Genomic DNA, 22,551 nt, shown 5'->3' on the forward strand with positions numbered 1-22,551 from the left:
GGATTTCCTTTTCTAAGGGATAACTGAGTTTTCATTTTCACAGGGATTCAGAGGTCTCAAGTTTAAATCACTTTTATTCCTTGCTCTCTTACATTGCTTTTGTGACTTCTATTACTGATGGTATAACAGAAAGGAAAAGGGATGACCAAGGAAAAAAAATAAAAAGGTAAGGAAGGAAATTGATTTAAATATAATGGTATCTAAAAATTACAGATTGGGAACTCTTAAAAACTGCCTCTGACACATCCTTATCTGGTATCAGCAATAACGGAACTGCCTGAAAGTCCGGCCCTGTTGACACCACCGGGTCACACGACGGGTGCCCAGAAGAGGCCTAGGGCTGGGACTGGGGTCAAGTGAGGTCATGTAAAAAAGGGGCAGAGTCTCCATCATCTTTGCTTTTTAATATAAGATTTGGTTTAATCATTTCTGAGTGCAACATATTTCTTCTAAAAATAGAGCTCTTTTCTTGTTCCGAAACTTCTTAACTGTCATTTGAAAGTCAAAGGGAAAAGGACTGAGGGGTATTTCTGGAGCGAGGCTGCCAATGTTTCATAGTTATGGACACACTTTTCAAAGGATTCTGGATGCTCAGCAGCTGCCCCACAGCAAGGATGAGCTCATTTCAAATGCATGGTACTGAAGAAACACAACAAGGTGTTCCAGGCCCCATCCGTGGCTGGTGTGGGTGTCCCCTGAATGCATTACGGACCGACGGGAATCACAGCCCACACGGGACCCCAGGAGGCAAGGGAGACAAAGCACACCTGCACAGGTCGACCAAAGAGGACATGGTGCCCTCCTAACACATGGGCTACGAATGTAAGTGCACACAAATACAAGATGTAGGAGCGCAGGGCGGAGGATGTTAAACTCCCGCCCTGGGCCAATGCAGACCTGGATTTAATGGCATGGAGCTTGCTGGGACTTTCTCACAACACAGAGAAAGAGTCAGGATCTCCCCTGGCCCCCAAGGAAGAGCCTGGTTAGCTCCTGAAGCCAAAGATGCCCTTGATGTATCCAGTGAGGCCACTCTTGGTCTTCTGCTCCAACTTGTCCTCGAGTGGTGGGAAAGCCACGTGGTTGAGGGCCAGGTCAAAGAACAAAGGCTTGCATGGGATGGGCTGGAATCCAGGCGGGAAGTGCACAAGGCTGGCTTGCTTGGTGACGAGAGAAGAATCCAGGCAGAATGTCTCAAACCGTTCCACCAGAGGCTGGAAGTCAATTGGGGAAGAATCTGGGTGTTAGTCACAGGGGACCATCAATGGAGCATCCACCAGTAAAGTGCTCGACACGCGCTGTCTCAGTTAATCCTCATGACTCGCCTATGAGTAGGTGCTAGCGTGTCTCCATTTTATAGACTACAAGCAACGAACTCAGGGTGGCTGAGAGAGGGCTGGGCTGGGACTGGAGTACGGGTCTGCCGGACACCCAAGTTGGGGCTCCTAACCACAGGTGCTGCTCTGCACACTCACAGCAACTCAACATTAGCAGGGAAAATCTAGACACCTCACAAACTCTGTACAGGCAATTTCCTTGTGAGTTACTAATGCTACTCTTTATTCCTCAGAAGCCACAGCCCAGACTTACCTTATTGTCCTTGACTTGGGAGGAAGTCTCTGTTTGATGGCAGTCGCTTGTATCTGAAAGTTTCAAAGAGATTCAGTAAGAACGGGAACTTCAACACAACATAGTCACAAATGAGGCCCATCACATGTGGGGGGCATCAGGGTTCTGGCTCCCAGGAGCAAAGGGGGCCAATGTGTGGGGAAGTTAGCTCTCTTCCTTCTGGGTTCAAATTCTGCTGAGAAGTGGTGCACATAAACAGACAGTAAATCCCAGAAGCAACGAAGCTAGCACAATCATATAGAAGGTAATCTTAGGGAGAAAGGACAGTGTAACAGTGTTTTTCCAAATCCTTCTACATAATTTAATGCCTAATGTAACAGAAGTAAAGGCAGGGGAAAAATAAAAATCTTAAAGATTGACCAAAACAGCAGTGTGGGGTGTGGGCGGGAAGAGGGAGAGCGGTGAAGGGACACTTGGGGATGCAGGTAGTAAGGAGCGGGCAGAGGCTCACCCAGAATGGCCGCCGCCTGCAGAGAGCACTTTTCCGACCTCACTTGAGTAATGAGCTCCTGCACATCAGGCAAGTCCTGTAACGATTCAGAAAACGTGTGCTCGCGAGCCGAGGCAGGCCAGAGCCGCACGCCAAACCAACAGAATCTACTACAATAATCCCAATGATATTTCCATAGCATTTTAGACTTTAAAAATGATTCTCCCTATTAGAAATCCCAAAAAGCTATGCCATGGCTTAAGTAATAATGCCCGGAAACAGGGATGATGATTAATATTAATAAAAAAATTACCAGACGCTAAATGTTTACCACGTGCCAGGTGCTGTTCTAAGCAGTTTCCGTGCATCTCCAGTCTCATCTCTACAACCATCCTGAGGTGGTTTGTGCTCCCAGCTCACGGATGAGAAAACTGAAATCCGGAGAGGTAAAAGGACCCATGCTCCTGGTAGACAGCAGAGCTGGGGTGAGATCCAGGCCTCCTGGCTCAAGGGCCTAGGCCTTTAACCACAGAGACCCACTGCTTCTATAGGGCAGAGGCCTTCTCCTGGCCTCGGTCTGTTTCTTGGCAAAAATGGGAATGACCTGACAAGGTCTGGACACGACAGAGCCCTTCATGCCTCCATTCTCTATCACTTTCCCCAAAAGCCACTAGGCACACTGGGTGAGATGGGTATCTGTACAAGACTTCTGTCTTCTCCTGAGAGACCGGCCCTCACCGTGTGCCACTACTTTTCAGGGTTACACACCCCCGTGATGCCGCTGACCCGCAGGTCACCCTCCTCCCCCGCCCACTCCTGCCTATCTTTCTGCCTTTGCTCAAGGATGCTCTGAATCGTTTTATAGTTGGAGATGGTTCCTGCATGCAAGCCTTGTCACTGCACCAAAGCACAAGCCCTCTGAGGGCAGAGGCCAGGCTTACCCTCTGTCCCCTACGGGGCCGGTGCTGCTCTGAGCAGATGGCAAGTGCTCCGAAAGCAGCGGCTCTCACCCTGGCTCGCAGTGACATTAACGATGGGAACCTTAGCTTGTTTTCTAAACAGTCTTCCCATAAAATATACATGGATTCCTAGGACCAGCCAGTGTTTTAATAATCTCTACACCCTGCAACAATCCACATGCTTAAAAAACACTGGCTGTCCTTTAGCAATCAATAAAATAAACCACACCACAGTCTTTCACACTTCTGCACTTGATCAGTGCTTCTTAAGCTTTAAGGGTCTACCCAATTGCTTGGGGATCTTAATGAAATGCAGGTTTTAACTTGGTAAGTCTGAGGAGGGAGGGGAAGGGTCTGAGAATCCGCATTTCTTGCAAGCTCCCAGGGGATGTGATGCCATTGGTCCTGGGCACACTTTCCAGAGAAAAGCTTTATCAGGGGTTCTCAACTGTGCCACACCTCAGAATCACTGGGGGGCTCTTAAAAACCCAATGCCCATCCATATCCCACACCAACTAAAACAGAACCTCCAGGGATGAGGCCCAGGCATCACTCTGTTTTAAATCTCTCCTGGTGATTCCAAAGTATAGGCATGTCTGAGAACAAAATTTTTCTTTTCTTTTAAACCAGAGGACTAGCTTTCCTTCGTAGCACTTCAATTCTCTTCAGGCTGGGGGTTCTGGGTCTCGGAACCTGCAGTTCCCAGGCAGTGAGGGACACGCCATGTCCCACGGGCAACCGGGGAGAACCAGCCCGAGGAGTCCAGTTATTCTACCCACACAGCACCCCCAGAGCTCACCGCACAACTTCTCAGACTGTGCAAACAAGGAGGTCCCTGACTCACCTTGAGGCTGTTCTTGAAGGCTCCAGAGTCAGAGCTGACCTCGTTTGCGTATTTCAGGACTCTATCATACAGGACAAGGGCTTCACTCCACTTCTTCACCAAGACGTAAGACTGGGCAATGAAAAAACACCTGACGGCGAGAGAAGAGAGCCACAGTATTCTAAAGCAACAGTTACTCAAGATCAAGAGTTTCCTCAAGTCCCATGAAGTTTAGGCTAAATTTTAAGATGGGAAACAGGTTACTTAACCCCAGGCTCACTGTCTGCGAGACCCCTACATTCTAAATGTTTAGGTTCACTAGGCTGCCCCTGCCCTGCAGACATTTCCCAGGCAAAGGCAAGAAGGAAAACGTGGCCTAACTCCAGTGTAAATCCCACCCTCCTCTGCCCACACATCCAAGTGACAATCACTCATCTCTGTTTATCTTTTCCAAAGACCAGATCAGAGATGCAGCTTCCTAACTGCGATTACTGCAGTGTTGCTGTGCCCTCATGGGGCAAGAGGTCCAGTGGAGTCAGAAGGAGGAGAGGTGAGGCTAGCCAAGATGGGGGCCTCTGCGGGAGCCAGAGGGTGCTAGATCGGGGAGGGGGCCGAACAAGCAGGTGAGAACACACACATTCTACTTTGCCATTTTGTCTAGATCCTCATCTTGCCACGCTGCCCACTTCCAAATTACAAATAACACATTTATTTAAAAAGCTGAGTTTAGCTTTAAATCAATTCAGTAGAAGTTTCCTGAACCAGCCACTCTGGTTCTGCTAATTAACACTCTTTCCAATGTTTTTTGTTTTCCACTAGGAGGAAGGAGGAAAGAGAGAATAGAGAAGGCAGGTTGAATGAATGAGTGTGCTCTCTGACTCCCCATGTCCCATCCAAAGGGCAAATAATGTACACTGAAAATACCAGCCACGATCTTTAGCGGGGATTTCCCTTGAACATGCTGGGCGGACTGTTCTCTAATTATGGGCAAGTTAACATTATAGTCAAGGGCCAATGAACCAATCTTCCAGGGACAAGATATGCTTCCAGCATCCTCTGGACAGCAGAAGGCAGCCCCAGCCTTCCCACGGGGTGTTACCTGTAAGCTTTGTACACCAGGGTCTTGAGGCTGATCTCTTTATGGAAAGCTTTGTCCTCCTCTAAGCCAGGAAGCTGGAGCAATTCCACCAGATTCTGTACAACAGATGCAACAAAAAATTCAGGAAGAGAAGGCCTCAAACTTTTGAGAAAACATCTCGCAAGAACAGACAAAGGCAAAAATAAAGAGCTTGGGCTAAAATAATGGTAACGTATTTCAGAGCACAATCTGGCAGCAGCCACATCTGGTGTGGCCTTCTTCCCCTTCTCTGATACTGAAAGCCTGTTCATCCTTTAACATTCAGCTCCGGTCTCACCTCCTTCACAGACTTCTTGGACCTTTTCAACTAGAAGGGATCTCTTCCAGCTGTGCACTTTTATTTCAGAGTGGCTCACCTGCTTGGCATTTACACAGACACCTGGTTCGTATGTACTTGTCTTATACTCTTACTAACTGACAAACTCCCAGAGGGCCAAGACAGTGCAGGCTCATGTCTCAGGGTGCATCACAGCATCTAGGATAGTATCTGCTACAGGTGACGTGCTCAATAAATACCTGTGGATTTACCAAAATCTACACATCAACTGGGCTCACAGATGGCTGAAATGGTACAAGATCTCTGTCTTTCACCAAGCTAATGACATAGCTGCTGGTTGTCACAGCCCTTTCACTATGCAAAGTTAAGTCATTTTGTGTCCAACACATGCAAAGGACAGGCCCTTGTTTTCCCAGCCCTCAAGGGTCACCTGTAGAATGATGTCATAGAGGCGGATCAGGTCCTGGGGCCGGGGGGAGCGCTTGCTGTCATCTTCTGGCTGCTGCTGCAGCAGGGCCTTCTGCAGACCTTTGGCCATGTTCTCGTTACGCTTTATCGCTGTTGACAGCTTGATGTAAGTCAGGTAGCTGGAATGCACCATGTGTCAACTCAGGTTAGGCTCAGAGCAGTTGATGTTCTGGGAAGAGCACTGGGCTATGACTTGGGACTGACCAAAGGGAACCATGGTGGTGAGTCACCTGACAGGGTGTGCCACAGAGCAGGGCCATGTGGCCTGGGCCTCAAGCTCACGGGGCCCCCAATTCTGGCTGCTGTTCACTAGCTAGTTTGCAGGGGACCAGCATAAGACTGTATCACAAAATTTGATATCAGCTTAAATTATATCCTCTTTATCTTTTTTAAGAGACATAGAGCTAGTAATTTCAGAGGAAATTGCTAGTCCTTAAACATGATGCAGAGATAGCAAGCCAGCTTAATTGCCTGGCCCATCCTTTAAGGACAGAGCGCTCACATCACAGCTGCTCCCACTCATGATGACCCTCTTCTCGGAAAACACTAAGAGACCATCTCTTAGGAGCATATTAGACATGCCTATATGCAAAAGAGACCGTGTGTGACATCTGCTTTCTTCAACTGTACCATCTGCAAGTCCCTTTACTATTTGGGGATATAGACATTATTTGGGTAACTGTTTGAAAGTCTATTTAATAGGAAGCATAAAGGTCTCCTGATCCCCATCCTACTCTGGCAGAAGACAGGGGGTCATCCCTTGGAGGGGATAAAAGAGAGGGTCTGTGGCCCGGGGAATGGAAGACATGGCTGAAGGCAGGGGTTGCACAAGGAACACATGAGGATTATGTGAATGTTGGGTTCTCAATGCTGACCTCCTATCCTCCCCCATTCAACTTCCAGAACAACGGCTGCCTGGCATATGCCCTACAAAAAGGAGACCAGAGGGCCTTTCTCTGGAGAATCTGACCCGCACAAGAGAAGACCTGTCAAGATTTGGAGATGGATCCTCAGTAAAAGGGTGAAGCTGGCAGTGGCACCCATAAATGATGGGCCCTGAGTATGCAGAGCTTCCAGAAGCCAAGCCACACCCTTTCACATGAGTGGATGACCAGGAGCAGCAGACATTTAAGGAAAACCTCCAGCAACAAAGAAAAGGCCAAAACCAAGTAAGAAATAAAATGCAACCTGGGGGAAACAGGGGAAGAAAACTTTAAATAACTACTATTTACATCCCTAGAAAGATAAGGGAAGACTTTACGGTCATGAAACTAGACTAAGACTTAATGTATTAAAAAAAAAAAAAAAAAGATATTCAAAGGACATAAGCAAGCTCATAGAAATTGAAATGATATTAGGGGTAGGAAGATGGCAGTGTCAGAAGCTCCAGGAATCAGTCCCTCTATCAAATCAACTATTTAATTGGCAAGAACTGTCTGAATCAGCTACTTTGAAACTCTGGAGACTGGGGGAAGAGGCTGGTAAGTTACAGTAAGTATCAGTGAATCTCCACCTCCAGTGCAGGGGCTACCACCCCCCGTCCCCAACAGTGTGGCAGGCAGCAGAGGGGACAGCAGCCCAGGCTCCTGGGGCAGCTTGCTGGTGGCAGCACAGGCTAAGGACCCGTTCCTCTAAAATCTGGGGGTGAGTGGTCTGTGCATCACTGCTGTGGATTTGTAATTTCAGACTGCTGGGGGACCAGCCTTTAGGGCAGTCATTGTTCCAACCCCCCCAGGCAAAAGTGGCAGTGGAATCTTAAAGAGGCAGTACTTTTTTTTTTTCTCTTTCTCTTCTTCCATTTCCCAAGTGGGAGCAAAAATAGTTTGAAAAAGTCACAAATTAATGGCTCCAGCCTTCAACAACAGAAAACAAACAAGAACACCCCAGAGGAGTGTGAAGACTGTATTTCCAGAGTTATAACAAGATAATATTCAGAATTTCCAATTCTGAACAAAAAATTGCAAGACATACACACACAAAACAGGAACGTATGGCCCATTCAGTGAAAAAAAAAAAAAAGAATTTGCCAGAAATCATCTCTGAGGAAGCTCATACATTGAAACCATTAGTCAACGACTTTAAATCAAGTGTCTTAATTATGTTCAATGAACTAAAGGAATCCATTTACAAAGAACTTATTTTGTCTGAACAAAATAAAGAGATGGAATTATAAAAAGGAACAAAACAAATTACGGGTTACAAAGTAAAACTGAAATGAAAAATTCAGATTCAACAGCATACTGGAACATGCAGAAGAAAGGATCAGTGAACTTGAAGACAAGACAACTGAAATTCTCCAGTGTGAGGAGCACAAAGAAAAAATTATGAAGAATAATGAACAGACCCTGAGGGGATCTATGGGGCACCATCAAGAGTATCAATAAACCTATCACTGGAGTCTCAGAAGGACAAAAGAGAGAGAAAGGGACAAAAAAAAATCTGAAGAAATAATGGCCCAAAACTTCCCAAATCTAATGACAGACGTGACTATACACATCCAGGAAGCTCAACAAACTCCAAGCAGGAGAGACTCTAAGAGATCTACACCATGACATACTATAGTGAACTTGTCAAAATCTAAAAACAAAGATGATTTTGAAAGCAGCAATGGAGACGTGACTTGTCACATACAAGGGATCTCATCAGAAAACATGGAGGCCAGAAGACAGCGGGACAACAAAGAACTTAAACAGAAAACTGTCAACCAAGAATTCTATATCTGGCAAAATTATCTTTCAAAAATCAAGGAGAGAACTGTGGTCCCATCCAATTAAAGATGGCATAGTGCCTTTAAAGAAACGCAAATTAAAACTACAATGAAATACCACTTCACACCCACTAGGATGGCTGTTATTAAAAAAATTGAAAATAACAAGTGTTGGGTAAGGATGTGAAGAAAAAGAAACCCTCATACATTGTTGGTGGGCACGTAAAATGGGGCAGCCACTGTGAACACAGTCTGGTGGCTCTTCAGAAAGTTAAAAATAGAATTGCCACATGAGCTGGCAATCCCACTGGTAGGTATATGCCCACAAGAATTGAAAGCAGAGATTCAGGCAGACATTTGTACACCAATGTTCATCGCAGCATATTCACATAGCCAAAAGATGGAAGCAACCTAACAACAGATGAATGGATAAACACACTGTGATATACATACAATGGAAGATTATTCAGTCATAAAAAAGAAATGAAGTTCTGATAAATACAACATGGCTGCAATGTGAAGACATCAAGTTGAGTGAAATAAGCCACACACAAAAGGACAAATTTTATTTAGTCTCACCAATATGAAATAATTAGAATAAGCAAATTCATAGAGTCAGAAACTGGAATATAAGTTACCAGGGTTCAGGTGGGGGTAGGGAACGGAGAGTTAATGCTTAAAGTGTACAGAGTTTCTATTTGGGGTGATGGAAATGTTTTGGTAATGGATGGTGGTGATGGTGGCACAACATTGTGAAGGTAATCAGTAGCAATGAATCATATATTTTAATATGGTTAAAAGTGGAAATTTTAGGGTATATATATGTTACCAAAATAAAAATTAAAAAAAATAAAACAACCCACCACCATAGCATTGTACAACACAAATGGGGAACCCTAATGTTGCACCATGAACTATAGTTAATGGCACAATTATTATAACATTCTTTCATCAACTGTAACAAATGTACCACACTAATGCCAGGTGTTAATAATGGGGGGGGGTGGTATATGGGAATTCTGTATTCTCTGCATGATTCTTCTGTAAACCTTCAACTTCTCTAATAAAAATAAATGAATATTTTTTAAATGATTTTTAAAACTTTTTTAAAAATTAAAAAATTCCAGAAATGAGGGTACCTGTACATGGGAGATCAAGGAGGGTCAGGGATCAGGGTGGGAGTGGGACAGGTAAGAGAGAACTATAGAGGAAAGTCTAGGAGGCACTGAAACTTGAAAATCAAGAAGCAGCAACATTCGCACGTCATTTAAAGATATGGAGATAAATAATACCAAAAGAATTAGTAAAAAGAATCAAAAAGGGCTGCTTATGAGAAATGGGCAGAGAAGTTGTGAGATGGATTTTCCTAAGAAGTTTTGCAGAAAACGTAGGCTTCTTCAAAACAAACAACTTTTATACACAAAATAGTACAAGAATTCAGATACAGATTTACAAAGTTTTGTTAAAATACAGATGTACTGGACTTCTTCATCAACTTACTCCAAAGCAGGCCTCCTGACCCTAACTGAAATCTATGATCCCCATACTAACTAGGTCTGAAGGTGGGAAATACACCCAAGGATAAGGGGCTCCAACATGTGAAAAGTGTTCTGGGCCTTGCAGAAGCTCTCAGAGGAATTCTCAAGGTTAGGCAGGTGGATTTGACTCCAACCCCTGGCACTCTGTGACTGTTACTTACATATCAGTTAACCTCTTGGAACCTCATCTTTTTCGTAAGGTTGTTGAACTAGCTAACACCCAAGGGCCATACCTGCTCAGTATCAGGCCATCAGTGTGACATTCACATAATACCACAACCTATAAAAATGGAGATCAAGGGTGTTTTTGTTTTTATAAAAAAAGGAGGAGGCAGAGGAATGACTGAAGATATTGTCAGGTTCACTATATAAAAGTCACAAGCAATGACTAAGAAATTAAAATTCTGAGGTCAGTGTGACTGTGAAAATTTTGTGGCTCCCACTCCCTTTATACAGTGTATGGACAGATAAATAGAAAAATGAGGACAAAAAGTAAGTGAATAATAGGGAGAGATGGGGGATATGGGATGTTTTGGGTGACCTTTTTTACTTTAACTTTTATTCTTATTCTTTTTTGTGTGTGGTAATGAAAATGTTCAAAAATGGATTGTGGTGATGTATGTACAACTATATAATGGTACCGTGGACAACTGACTGTACACTGTGGATGACTGTATGGTATGTGAATATATCTCAATAAAACTGAATTAAAAAAAAATTCTGAGGTCACATGGAGAAGAAAATCTGATGAGAAGCGGAGTTTTCCCAAGTTCCAACTTTTTTTTAGTTCTCCCCAGTAATTTCCCAAAAATGTCATTCTTCCTTCCTTCTGGGAAACAAATCGGCCCACTTTTTTTTTTTTTTAATGAAACTTAAGGAATTGATTTTTAAGAGCAAAAGAACACTAACAGTCAAGATATCTCTGAAGAAAAACCTGATGGAAAGAAATTGTTCTACAAGATACAAAGATTTACTGTAAAGTTACAGTAATGGATGGTACTGGCACAAGAAAAGAAATGTCAACTGAGCAGAGGAGTCCAGAAAAAGACCATGCAAATAGAAAATTGGATATATGCTGATAGAGTTAGCACTGCAACAGTGGGGAAAGAATGGATTATACAATAAACTGTACTGCAACAACTTGTTTTCCTTATGGAAAAACTGAAGCAGATACTCACCTCACACAAAAATAATCTCTATAAGGAATTAAACTTGAGTTGAAATTAAACTTATATATGAAAGGGACAACTTTAAAACACTTAGAACACATAGGAGAACAACCCTAAGACCTTGGTACAGGGAAGGAGAGTGGTTAGTTCTATAAGGGGGCTGGAATTAAATCAGGGAGGGGGCCACTTCAAAGTTATTGATTGTTCTTAAGCTGTATAAATTTTAAGATTAGATATCTTAATATATAAATGCAGTACATACTCATATTAAAACATACATATATATTGTCATTTATTGCATATTAAGAAATTATTTATTAAAGTGTATATAAACATATATACTCTGTTGTTCCAATGATATATTTCATGGTGTTAAAAAGCAAGAAAATTTAAACAACTCTTACCTGTGGAGGTACTGAAGATTTGATACCTTTCCCGACTCCCCTTCAAGCGTGTAATCTCTCTGTTTCTGCAGAAAGTAAAAAAGGTAAAGCTAATACACCTGGTCCTATCCTTGGCTCTGACCCCCTCATTCAATGGTGTGATCCCCAAAGTGCTCTGGAATATAAGCACAGACTCTAATAAATTAGGGGCCCTCAAATCTCTACTTGAATGACAGGGTCACCCAGATGGCCACTGGCATCTAAAAATTGGACCTAAGTAAGAGGGTTCAGATAATGGCCAGCTGAGGCGTCCTGTTATAAAGCTACAATGTTCAGCCCTGTCCTAGTTTGGAACTATCATGTACCCCAGAAAACGCCATGTTCTTTTAATCCATTCTTGTGGGTGCAGACGTATTGTGGGTGGGACCTTTGGTTAGGTTGTTTCAATTGGGATGTGACCCACACAATTCAAGGTGGGTCTTAATCCTCCACAGGAACCCTTTATGACAGGATAAAAAGCAGAAACACAGAGAGAAACGCCCAGAGACATTTAGAGACAGCCACTAAGATCAGGACCAGCAGACGTCGCCATGTGCCTTCCCCTGTGACAGAGGAACCCCAGATGCCAGCAGCTTTCCTTCAGAGAAGGTATCCTCTTGTTGATACCTTAATTTCGACATTTTCATGGCCTTAGAATTATAACTTGTAACTTAATATATTACATTCTGGCAGCTTTAGCAAACCAAAACAAGCCCTAAAGCATTAAAAATAGACACTGCACAGTCTGCAGCTCCATTTTAAGGTCTAACCCTTGTGCTGTCAGCACTTGCCTTTTGTGGGAGGCTGGATAATGGCCCCCAAAGACACTCTCATGCTCTCTGGAACCTGCAAACCTGTAACCTTACATGCTGAAAACCACTTTGCAGGTGGGATTAAGTTAAGGATCTCGAGGAGGGGAGATCACCCTAGATTATCCAGGTGGGCCCAGTGTCATCATGAGGGTCCTTAAAAGAGGGAGACAGGAGGGTCAGAGATAGAGAGAGAAGTAGGGATAGACGCAGAGGTCGAAGGGGAAAGAAGACAGCATGCTGTTGGCTTTGAAGGTGGAGGAAGAGACCATGAGTTAAGGAATGTAGGTGGCCTCTAGAAGCTGGAAATAAATTTTCTCCTGGGCAACCTCTAGAGCTTCCAAAAGGAACAAGGCACCGCAGACCCATTTTAAATTTATGACCTCTAGACTGTAAGATAATACACTTATGTAATACATTTCCCATTACTTTTGTGGTAATTCATTATAGTAGCGATAGGAAACTAATAGACCTTTGTACTACCACATTCGTTACCTTCTGTGAGGTGTCCCCATAACTGCTGTGAATTCAAGGTGCGTAATGGAGGCTGGGGCTCTGTATGTGCCCTCTGTTAAGTGCATGAACGAAAGTATAAAACATAAATGCAGCTTAATGAGAGAAACAAACAGGTGACCATGTAGGAAAAGCAGTGGTTTTTTTTAAAGTAAAAATATTTCTTTATAATTTTATAAACATATAAGTATGTAAAATGTTAAATGGCAATACTTGATTAACTGTCAAACAGAAAGTCTAGCCTCAGACACCCAGAAAATGGAGAGATCTTTAAGGGCTGGAATGGCACAGGCAGGCTTCCCAGAGGAGGTGAGCAATGAGCTGGACCTTAAAACACAGAGACGGTTTGGATAGGTGCAAGGGAGAGGAAAGATAATCCACGTGAGGAGAGGAAAGAGAAGGTATACAGGATGCACTCAGGTGGGAAAGGCAGGTTAAGAAGTGAGCATAACAGCTTGAGGCAGAAGATTCCAAGGGAAGCAGCAAAATACATTGCTGGAAACAGAGGCTGGAAACAGACTGGTGAAGGCTCACACACCAGCTTAAGGGTTTTAACTTTATTTGCCAGACCAACTCAAAGGGTGTGGGTAAAGGAAGAAAAATAGAACTTCCATCTATATTTAACTTTTTTAAAACTTTGCTTTTGTGCATTTTATCATGTATACCACAAATCAGTTTAATCAAACAGGTATATTAATTTACAAATAAACATTTCAGAGGTACATGCTCAATTTTACTAACGGAGTGCATCATCATCATAAAATGTTGGAAGACAACTGTGCTAGCCCTATAGAAACCATGGTGCGTTTTATAACTAGACAGTGAGATGGGATTTAGAGATTCAATTTGCACTTCTAGTAAGAAAGACCTGGAAATGGGAATGGAGAGCAAGACAGGAGAAGCAATTAAGAGACTTTTATAGTAGTTAGGCATAAGATAAAAGTCTGAATTAGAAACAGGTAGAATTGACAATGGGAGAGAAAAATTACAAAGGAAGAATAATATGATTTTGGTGAAAGAGAGGAAAGCGACAAAAATGGTTGTGAGGTTTTCAGCCTAGATGGCTGAATGAATGCACAGTGATGATGTTATTAAAAAAAGGGAGCACTGGAGAAGTCTACCTGGACATATGAATTTGAGACCACAGCCCTAACAGGTAACATGTGAAACCATCAGGGGGACCAAGGTAGAGGGAAAAGAATTTCTCAACCTGTCTGAACCCAGGGGTTTGCTGAGATGACCAACTGACCCTTACACCTCATTAAAAAAAAAGTGGCTAAGAAAAAGTACACCTGGAGCCTGGGACCCCACCTGAGAACGGGACACACAGACTGAAGAGGACCCAGCCCAGAGAAAGAGCTGGAGGCTCAGCTCGTGGCCCTACCTGGTCTGGCTTGAGCTCTTCCCGAACGGCCTGGATGGCGTCCCGACACTCACTGAGCATGGATTCAAACAGACGCTCCTTGGTTTCTTCAGTTTCAGCCTAAACAAAGGCAGGATGGAGTACAAGATTTTCTTCTGAGTCAGCCGTAGTATTCTAACAGGAGGCCACATGCCTGCACGCGCACACGTACACAACCATCCAATTAAAAAAAGACCCAAATCAGAGATCATTTCAGTTGTTGCCACTGCCCACCATGTAAGATTTACTTAGAGTCTTATTCTTTATCTGAATATGGAAATGGGAATTATATATTTTTTTATAATCACCCTTTACAAAATATACTTGCAGATTCTGAAATTTCTTCCAGGTCCAAGAAATAAACGTTGCTAACCAATACCCAGTCAAAATTATACTTCCTCTGACATAAAATATCATATTAAGTTCCCTTCACCATAGAAATTTTGCACTCAGATTTTCCATATGGCTACTCTGAGAGCAATTTTTATGGTAGACATGGTTGACAAGTATGAGATGACAGTCTTTGCAAAAGTATCAGGCGTCATCCATCTGCTAAACTGCTGGGATAAGTGAAGTGATTCATTAACTGAATACCTGCCAAACCTCATTATCATTCTAAAGAATCTGACTGAGCTGGTGGGAATGAACAAAAGACAGAAAGAAGATGAACTTGTGTTACTAGTAGACCCACAGTAAAATGAAAACAGTAACATTCCACTATTGTATTTGACTTTCCACAGAAACTAACATCCAATCTGAAAATAAATCTCTTGACATTCAACTGACCTCCCTAAAAGTTCAAAAGAAAATCTACCACTGCCCACTCCTTTAAAAGATGGTTGGGAGGGGCCTAAAAACCTTTTTTTCTTTTCTTAAGAGTTCTTACAAAAATAAAATAAAATAAAATAAAATAAAATAAAATAAAATAAAATAAAATAAAAATACACAAAAAAATAAAGAAAGAAAGAAAGAAAAAAGAGTTCTTACATTTTTCCTGGTTTTGATTGTGAAAAAAATTTTCCTTATAAATTACTCAATATAAATCAAAGATACTTTTGTATATATAAGTTTCTTGACTTCTGGTTCAGAACCCCAGAACAAATCTGGGGCCTGGTCACTCTGTGCCTCTATGAAGGCCAATGCAGCCACCATTCACTCAGTGAAACACTGAAGCGGTGCTGTCCAACGGAACTCTCCAGTGAAGGAAATGCTCTATATCTGCAAAGTCCAATACGGCAGTCATTAGCCACATGCAGCTACAAAGCACGTGACATTTTAATTAATTTAAATAGTCATGTGTCAAGCGGCCACTGTATTGGATACAGTTCTAGAGAAATAAATTACACGAAACAATTGTTAAACACCCCAAGAGTGCAAAATATTTTAGAATTGTTCAATCAAACTGGCTCTATGAATTTTTCACAGTATAAATCCTGTGAAGTGGTACAGTCCGTGTTTTACAAATGGAATAAGACGTGAATAGACTTGGCAATGTTTAAGAAACCAACCAGCCAACCACACACACATACGTATTCACACACACACACACACACAGCCACATTATTAGCAGGCAGGATGTAGTACTGGATCAGTTTTGATACCATTCAATCCTACAAATATGCCACCAACACCCTTTTTAAGATGGGTGGGGTTCAACATTAGGACAATGGGTGTAGAAGTAAGTCAAGAGCAAAGTTTGTTTTACCAGCTTCATAGGATCTGTCTACTTTCTTGTAAAGAAGGGTATGGCTCAAATTAAACCTCTGTATCAAGGTGCTGAGCATAAGCAAACTTTCCCATTACTTCCTCAAAATTCTAAGTCTAACTGGGAATTTTACAAACATCTTAAACAATAACAAAGGAAAAACAAATCTGAAAGGGAGGACTTAAGTCAGTTGAGTTTTTCTTACGACTGCCACACTGCACAGTGACTCAGGGACCACTCATCTCTGGAGAATTTCCCTCTCTCTCTCTCTTTTTTAAAACAGTATTATTTACACACTATACAATCCATCCTAAGTGTGCAATCAATGGCTTTTGGTATAATCACATAATTATGCATTCACCCCTACAGTCAATATCAGAACATTCGCATTACTTCCAAAAGAAAAACAAAAATCCCTTCCCCGTTAGATTCCCTTATTACTTACATTTGGCTTTGGTATAGTGCCTTTGTTACAGTTAATGAAAGAATATTACAATGTCACTGTTAACCATAGACCTTAGTTTGCAGTAATTGTATTTTTTCCATATACCACTCTATTATTAGCACCTTGTAATAGTGACATACAATTTGTTCTAGTTCAGTATGAACTTTCTTATATTTATACAATTAGCCACTGTCATTGTCCACCCTAGGCTCTGGTAAGTTATACAGGCCCAGTTTTTATCCTCTAGCTTTCCTTCTGGTAACATACATGACCCTAGCCTTCCTCTTTTAACCATACTCACACTCTGCTTTGTTACTTACACTTAAAATATTGTGTTAACACCACACAGTATTGTGCTATCCATTTCCAAACCTTTACAATCAACCTTATTAAACATTCTGTACTCCCTTAAGCATCGATTGTCCAATCTCTGCCCTTTTTCTATCTCCTGATAACCTAAGCGCTCAAATTTAACTCTGAGTTTGCTCATTATAGTTAGTTGATGTTAGTGAGACCATACAATATTTGTCCTTTTGTTTCTGGCTTATTTTGCTCAACATAATGTCCTCAAGGTTCATTCAGATCACTGCATGTGCAGAACTTTTCTTGATTCTCCCTGGCAGAGGAAAATGTCTCCAAACAGGAAGTCATGTGTTTGTCAAGGACCTTTTGCTATTTACAAATTTATTCTACAAATCTATCTTTGAGGGCAAGATAATTCCTGAAAAGACAGTGGAATAGAAACACCTCTCAATGTAGGGGCCAGATTCCTCACCATCTATACCCAGACTTCCTGAGTCTGCCACTGAGCCAACAAGAATGTATTCCTAAGTGCAAGTGGCAAACTTCCTGCATAAGAATCTGTGATCTAGCTACCGTTTCCCCAGTTGTCCTTATGACCCACAGAAATCTTAAGCCCCAAAGTATTGTTATTAGTCCTAATAAATAAATCTTGGATCAGTTTTTGTAAAACAGCAAACACTCCTGGCTGTGCTATTCTATGGCTTCAGCTACTCAAGAAACACCTTAAAGCAACTGATGTGTTGAAACAACAGGATATCGACATGCCAAAGAATGAAGTTGGACCCTTCATCTCACACCCTATACAAAAATTAACTCCAAATGGATCAAAGATGTTAATATAAGAACCAGTGCCATAAAACTCCTAGAAGAAAATGTAGGGGAATATCTTCCAGATCTAGTGATAGGCCTATAGTTTCTTAAGACTTTACACTCAAAGCATGAGCAATGAAAGAAAAAAATAGATAAATGGGAACTTCTCAAAATTGAACACTTCAGTGCTTCAAAGAACTTTGTCAAAAGGGTGAAAAGGCAACCAACTCAATGGGAGAAAATATTTGGAAACCACATATCTGATAAGGGTTTGATATTCAGAATACATAAAGAAACTCTACAATTCAACAGTAAAAAGACAAACAACTTAATTAAAAAATGAGCAAAAGACATGAATAGACATTTCCCCAAGGAGGAACTACAGATGGCTAAAAAGCACATGAAATGATGCTCCTCTTCACTAGCTATCAGGGAAATGCAAATCAAAACCACAATGAGGGATCATCTCATACATACTAGAAAGACCACTATTAAACAAACAGAAAACTACAAATGTTGGAGAGGATGTGGAGAAACTGGAACACTTATTCACTACTGGTGGGAAAGTAAAATGGTACGGCCTCTATGAAGGACGAGAAGGTGAGTATAGAGTTGCCTAATGACCCCACAATCCCACTACTCGGGATACACCCAGATTTGAAAGCAGGGAACAGACATTTGCACACAGATGTTCACAGTGACACTATTCACAATTGCCAAAAGATGGAAACAACTTAAGTGTCCATCAACAGAAGAATAAACAAAATATGGTATATACAAATGATGGAATATTTTTCAGCAGTAAGAAGGAATGAAGCCCTGAAGCATGCAACAACATGGATGAACCTTGAAGACATGTTAAGTGAAATAAATCAGACACAAAAGGACAAATATTGCATGATCTCACTGCATGAACTAATTATAATAGGTAAACTCATAGACAAAAAATATAGAATATGGGTTAACAGAATATAGAATGAGGCCAAAGAATGGGGAGTGGTTGCTTAATATGTGCAGAATATTTAACTAGATTGAACTTAAACATTTGGAAATGGATAGTGGTGATGGTATCATTTTACTGTGAGAATAATTAAGAGTACTGAATGGTGTGTGAATGTGGTAGAAAGGGGAAGTTTAGAGTCAGGTATGTCCCAGAAGGAAAGCTGGAGGTTAAAACATGGGAACGTATAATACAGTGAACCTTTTGGTGGACAATGTCTGTGATTAACTGTACAAACATAAAAAAGTTCTTTCATGAACTAAAACAAATGTACGATACTATTACAAGGAGTTAGTAACAGAGGGGCATATGGGAAAAATAGCACCTATTGCAAACTACAGTTACAGTAACAAATATAACACACCAATACTATGGGTCAATAGTAGGAGGTAATCATCAACATGGGAGGATTTGGGTTTTCTTTGTTATTTTTATTTCTTTTCTGGAGTAATGAAAATGTTCTAAAATTGATCATGGGAATGTATGCACAACTATGTGATAATACTGTGAGCCAGAGACTGTATACTTTGGACGGTTTGTACAGTGTAGGATATATCTCAATAAAATTGCATTTAAAAACAAACCAACCTCCCAAGAAAGAAAATTCCAGAACCAGACGATTTCACTGTTGAATTCTATGGAACATTTAAAGGAGATTTAATACCAATCCTTCTCCAAGTCTTAACAAAAAAAAAAAAAAAAAGAAGTGGAGGGATTACTTCCTAATTCATTCTATGAGGCCAATATTACTCTGACACCAAAGCCAGATAAAGACAGCAAAGAAAAGAAAATTACAGCTCAATATCCTTTATGAATATAGATACAAATTTTAAAACAAAATACCGACAAACTGAATACAACAGTACATTAAAAGTATAGCACATCATGACCAACTGGGATTTATTCCAGGAATGCAAAGGTAGCTCAATATAAGAAAATCAATGTAATATACCACATCAACACAATGAAGGAAAAAAACCACATGATCATCTCAATTGACACAGAAAAGGCAACTGACAAAATCCAACATCCTTTCATGACAAAAATATTCAGAAAACTAGGAATAGTAGGGAACATTCTAAACATGATAAAGGTCATTTATGAAAAACCCACCACAAATACCATACTAACTGATAAAGGATTGAAAGCTTTCCCTCTAAGATCAGGAACAAGACAAGGATGCCCAGTGTCAACACTGCACTGGAAGTTCTAGCCAGAGCAATCAGGCAAGAAAAGAAAAGAAAAGGAATCTAAATCATAAAGGAAGAAGTCAAATTATTCTTATTTGCAGATGACATAATCCTATATATAGAAAATCCCAAAGAATCTGTAAGAAAGCTAATAGAAATAATAAATTCAGAAAGTTGCAGGACACAAAATAAACATGAAGAAGTCAGTTGGGTTTCTCTACAACAGTAATGAACAGGAAATCAAGAAAACAATTCCATAAACAATTCCATTTACAATAGCATCTAAAAGAATAAAATGCCTAGGAATACATTTAGCTAAGGAGTGAAATACTTGTACACTGAAAACTTGAAAAAATTGCTGAAAGAAACTAAAGAAGACCTAGTTAAAAAGAAAAATATCCCCATGTTAATAAATTGGAATATCTAATACTACTATGATGTCAATACTGCCTCAAACCATCTACAAATTCAATGCAATCCCTACCAAAATTCCAGCAGCCTTTTGTGCAGAAATGAAAAAGCCAATACTCAAATTCATATGTAATTGCAAGAGGCCCTGAACAGCCCAAACAATTCTGAAAAAAGAGCATAGTTGGAGGACTCACACTTTGTGATTTCAAAACTTACTATAGATAGCATACGGGGAAGCTATGTAAAGGGTATATGGAAATTCTCTGCATTACCTCTGCAACTTTTCTGTAAATCTAAAATTATTCCAAAAATAAAATAAAGTTTACACATATATATAACAAAGCTATAGTAATTAAAACAGTGTGGTATTGGCATAAAGACAGACATATAAATCAATAAAATAGGATTAAGAGTTCAGAAATAAATACACACATCTATGGCACAAGGGTGCCAAGTCCACTCAACGGGGAAAGAACTGTTTCTTCAAAAACTAGTGCCAAGATAACTGGAAATCCACTTGCAAAAGAATGAACGTAGACACCTATGTCTGACCATGAACAAAAGTTAATTTATTAAAAATGGATTAAAGACTTAAATATAAAAGCTAATATTATGAAACTCTTACAAGAAAACATAGGGAAATATCTCCAGGATCTTGTAGTAGACAATGGATTTTTAGATTTGCACCAGGTAGCACAAACAACAAAAGAAAAAAATAAGATAAAATGGACTCCATCAAAATTTAAAACTTTGTTCAAAGGACACTATCAACAAAGTGAAAAGCCAACCTACAGAATGGGATAAAATATTTGGAAACCACTATTGCAGGATAATATTTCTACTGAGGAATTTGATAATGAGGACGCTGATTCCTTCTCTCCATGCTGCTCTCACATACCACCTGATGTTTTCTGTTCTGATAGTGAAGAACCACTTATTCCTTTTGATATAGAAGCATATTTAACAGAACTTTTATCTAAAAACACTCAAGTACAATTTCCAAAAGATAAAAAGTAGAAAGGCCTTACTATTATAACTGGGGCAGATGCTTCATACTCTTCAAGTCTTGTATTAGAAAATTATACTGAAGGAGAAGCTAAATAGTTAAAAGAACTATGAATATTTTTTAAGAAAGCAGAAAGGCCCTCTCAACCTTCTTAGATATAGATAACATGTAATTTCTTAGTCCTCTGTGAAAACAGGATGGGCTGCAGCTGTTACTTTAATCATAGAGAAGTCGTAAATAATGTAGCAAAGTTGAATACAGTCTAAATCAAATGTATGTTCATCAATATGATTTAATGGCTAAACTAATCAATAGAATAGAATAAAAAAATTGTATTAACAAGTTAGAGACAACAGAAATCTCTATTCTAATTTTTATACAAGTAATAATATGTTACATTAGTCTTACAGAAATCATAGCTTAATTAGTAAACATATTATCAGTAGAGTTTAACAGGCATTCAAGGCTAACTCTCTGATAACATGGATACGTTCCTTTGATCTTGTACAACTCATGGGTTGAGATGCTTCGCTTCGTAAGACAATCGTGTCCACGAAGCATCATTTAATGTAAAAATAGAATATGACTTAAAGTTACTGTAAATCAAGAGCTAAATTTTCTGTAACTGAAACAAAGGAGAGCTCTCTCTGATATCACGTCCAGCTGCGTCTGGAGAAGCGGGGCTCCCAAGCTTGGTAATATATCAATTAATTTTTACATTGTAAACTTGTTCCTGTTTAACTTAAATGCTCCTTTTTGTAAAAATGTGTCAAGGGTGAATTCTTGTCTTGCGTGTTCTTTACTTTTAAACTATTGTCTGTCCCTATACTCTTGATTGAATGGGAAGTTGCTTGAAAGAAGCCCAAATCCACTGAATCATGACCTGATTAGGCTTAAGCTTTTTCTAACGGAGATCATAGGTTTGAGGTGTAAAGAGACGGACCTGTGACACCACATACACAATAAGGATTTAATATCTAGAATATATAAAGAAATACTACAGCTCAACAACAAAAGGTAAACAATCCAATTAAAAAATGGGCCAAGGATTATTATTCAGCCATAAAAATGTATGAAGTCCTTATACATGTGACAACATGGATGAACCTTGAAGATATCATGTTGAGTGAAATCAGCCAGACACAGAGGACAAATATTGTATGGTCTCACTGATTTGAAACAATCAGAATAAGCAAACTCATGGAGTCAGAATGTAGAACATATAGGTTACCAGGAGATGGGGAGGGGATAGGGAATGGGAAGTTAAGGCTTAAAATGTACAGGCTTCCTATTTGGAATGATGGAAATGGTCTGGTAACAGAAGGTTGGTATTAAGTAGCACAACAATGTGAATGTAATGAACAGCACTGAAATATATATCTGTATGTCATTAAATG

The 22,551-nt window shown here is 40.4% G+C and overlaps 1 protein-coding gene across 1 annotated transcript in view; it reads right to left on the minus strand.

The window, feature by feature from the left end:
* Positions 1-56: 56 nt before the first annotated feature.
* Positions 57-22,551, minus strand: part of SRP68 (signal recognition particle 68) — a 60,299-nt gene continuing 37,804 nt past the window's right edge. The window contains exons 9-16 of the mRNA XM_037809279.1: positions 14,267-14,365; positions 11,543-11,607; positions 5,687-5,843; positions 4,941-5,035; positions 3,863-3,992; positions 2,081-2,156; positions 1,591-1,643; positions 57-1,214 (exon numbers count right to left, since the gene is read on the minus strand). Of these exons, the coding sequence (XP_037665207.1) occupies positions 987-1,214; positions 1,591-1,643; positions 2,081-2,156; positions 3,863-3,992; positions 4,941-5,035; positions 5,687-5,843; positions 11,543-11,607; positions 14,267-14,365 (903 nt within the window). The 3' untranslated portion in view covers positions 57-986. The remainder of the gene's footprint in view (positions 1,215-1,590; positions 1,644-2,080; positions 2,157-3,862; positions 3,993-4,940; positions 5,036-5,686; positions 5,844-11,542; positions 11,608-14,266; positions 14,366-22,551) is intronic.

This window comes from Choloepus didactylus, chromosome 18 (genome assembly GCF_015220235.1).
Source record: "Choloepus didactylus isolate mChoDid1 chromosome 18, mChoDid1.pri, whole genome shotgun sequence".
NCBI lineage: Eukaryota > Metazoa > Chordata > Mammalia > Pilosa > Megalonychidae > Choloepus > Choloepus didactylus.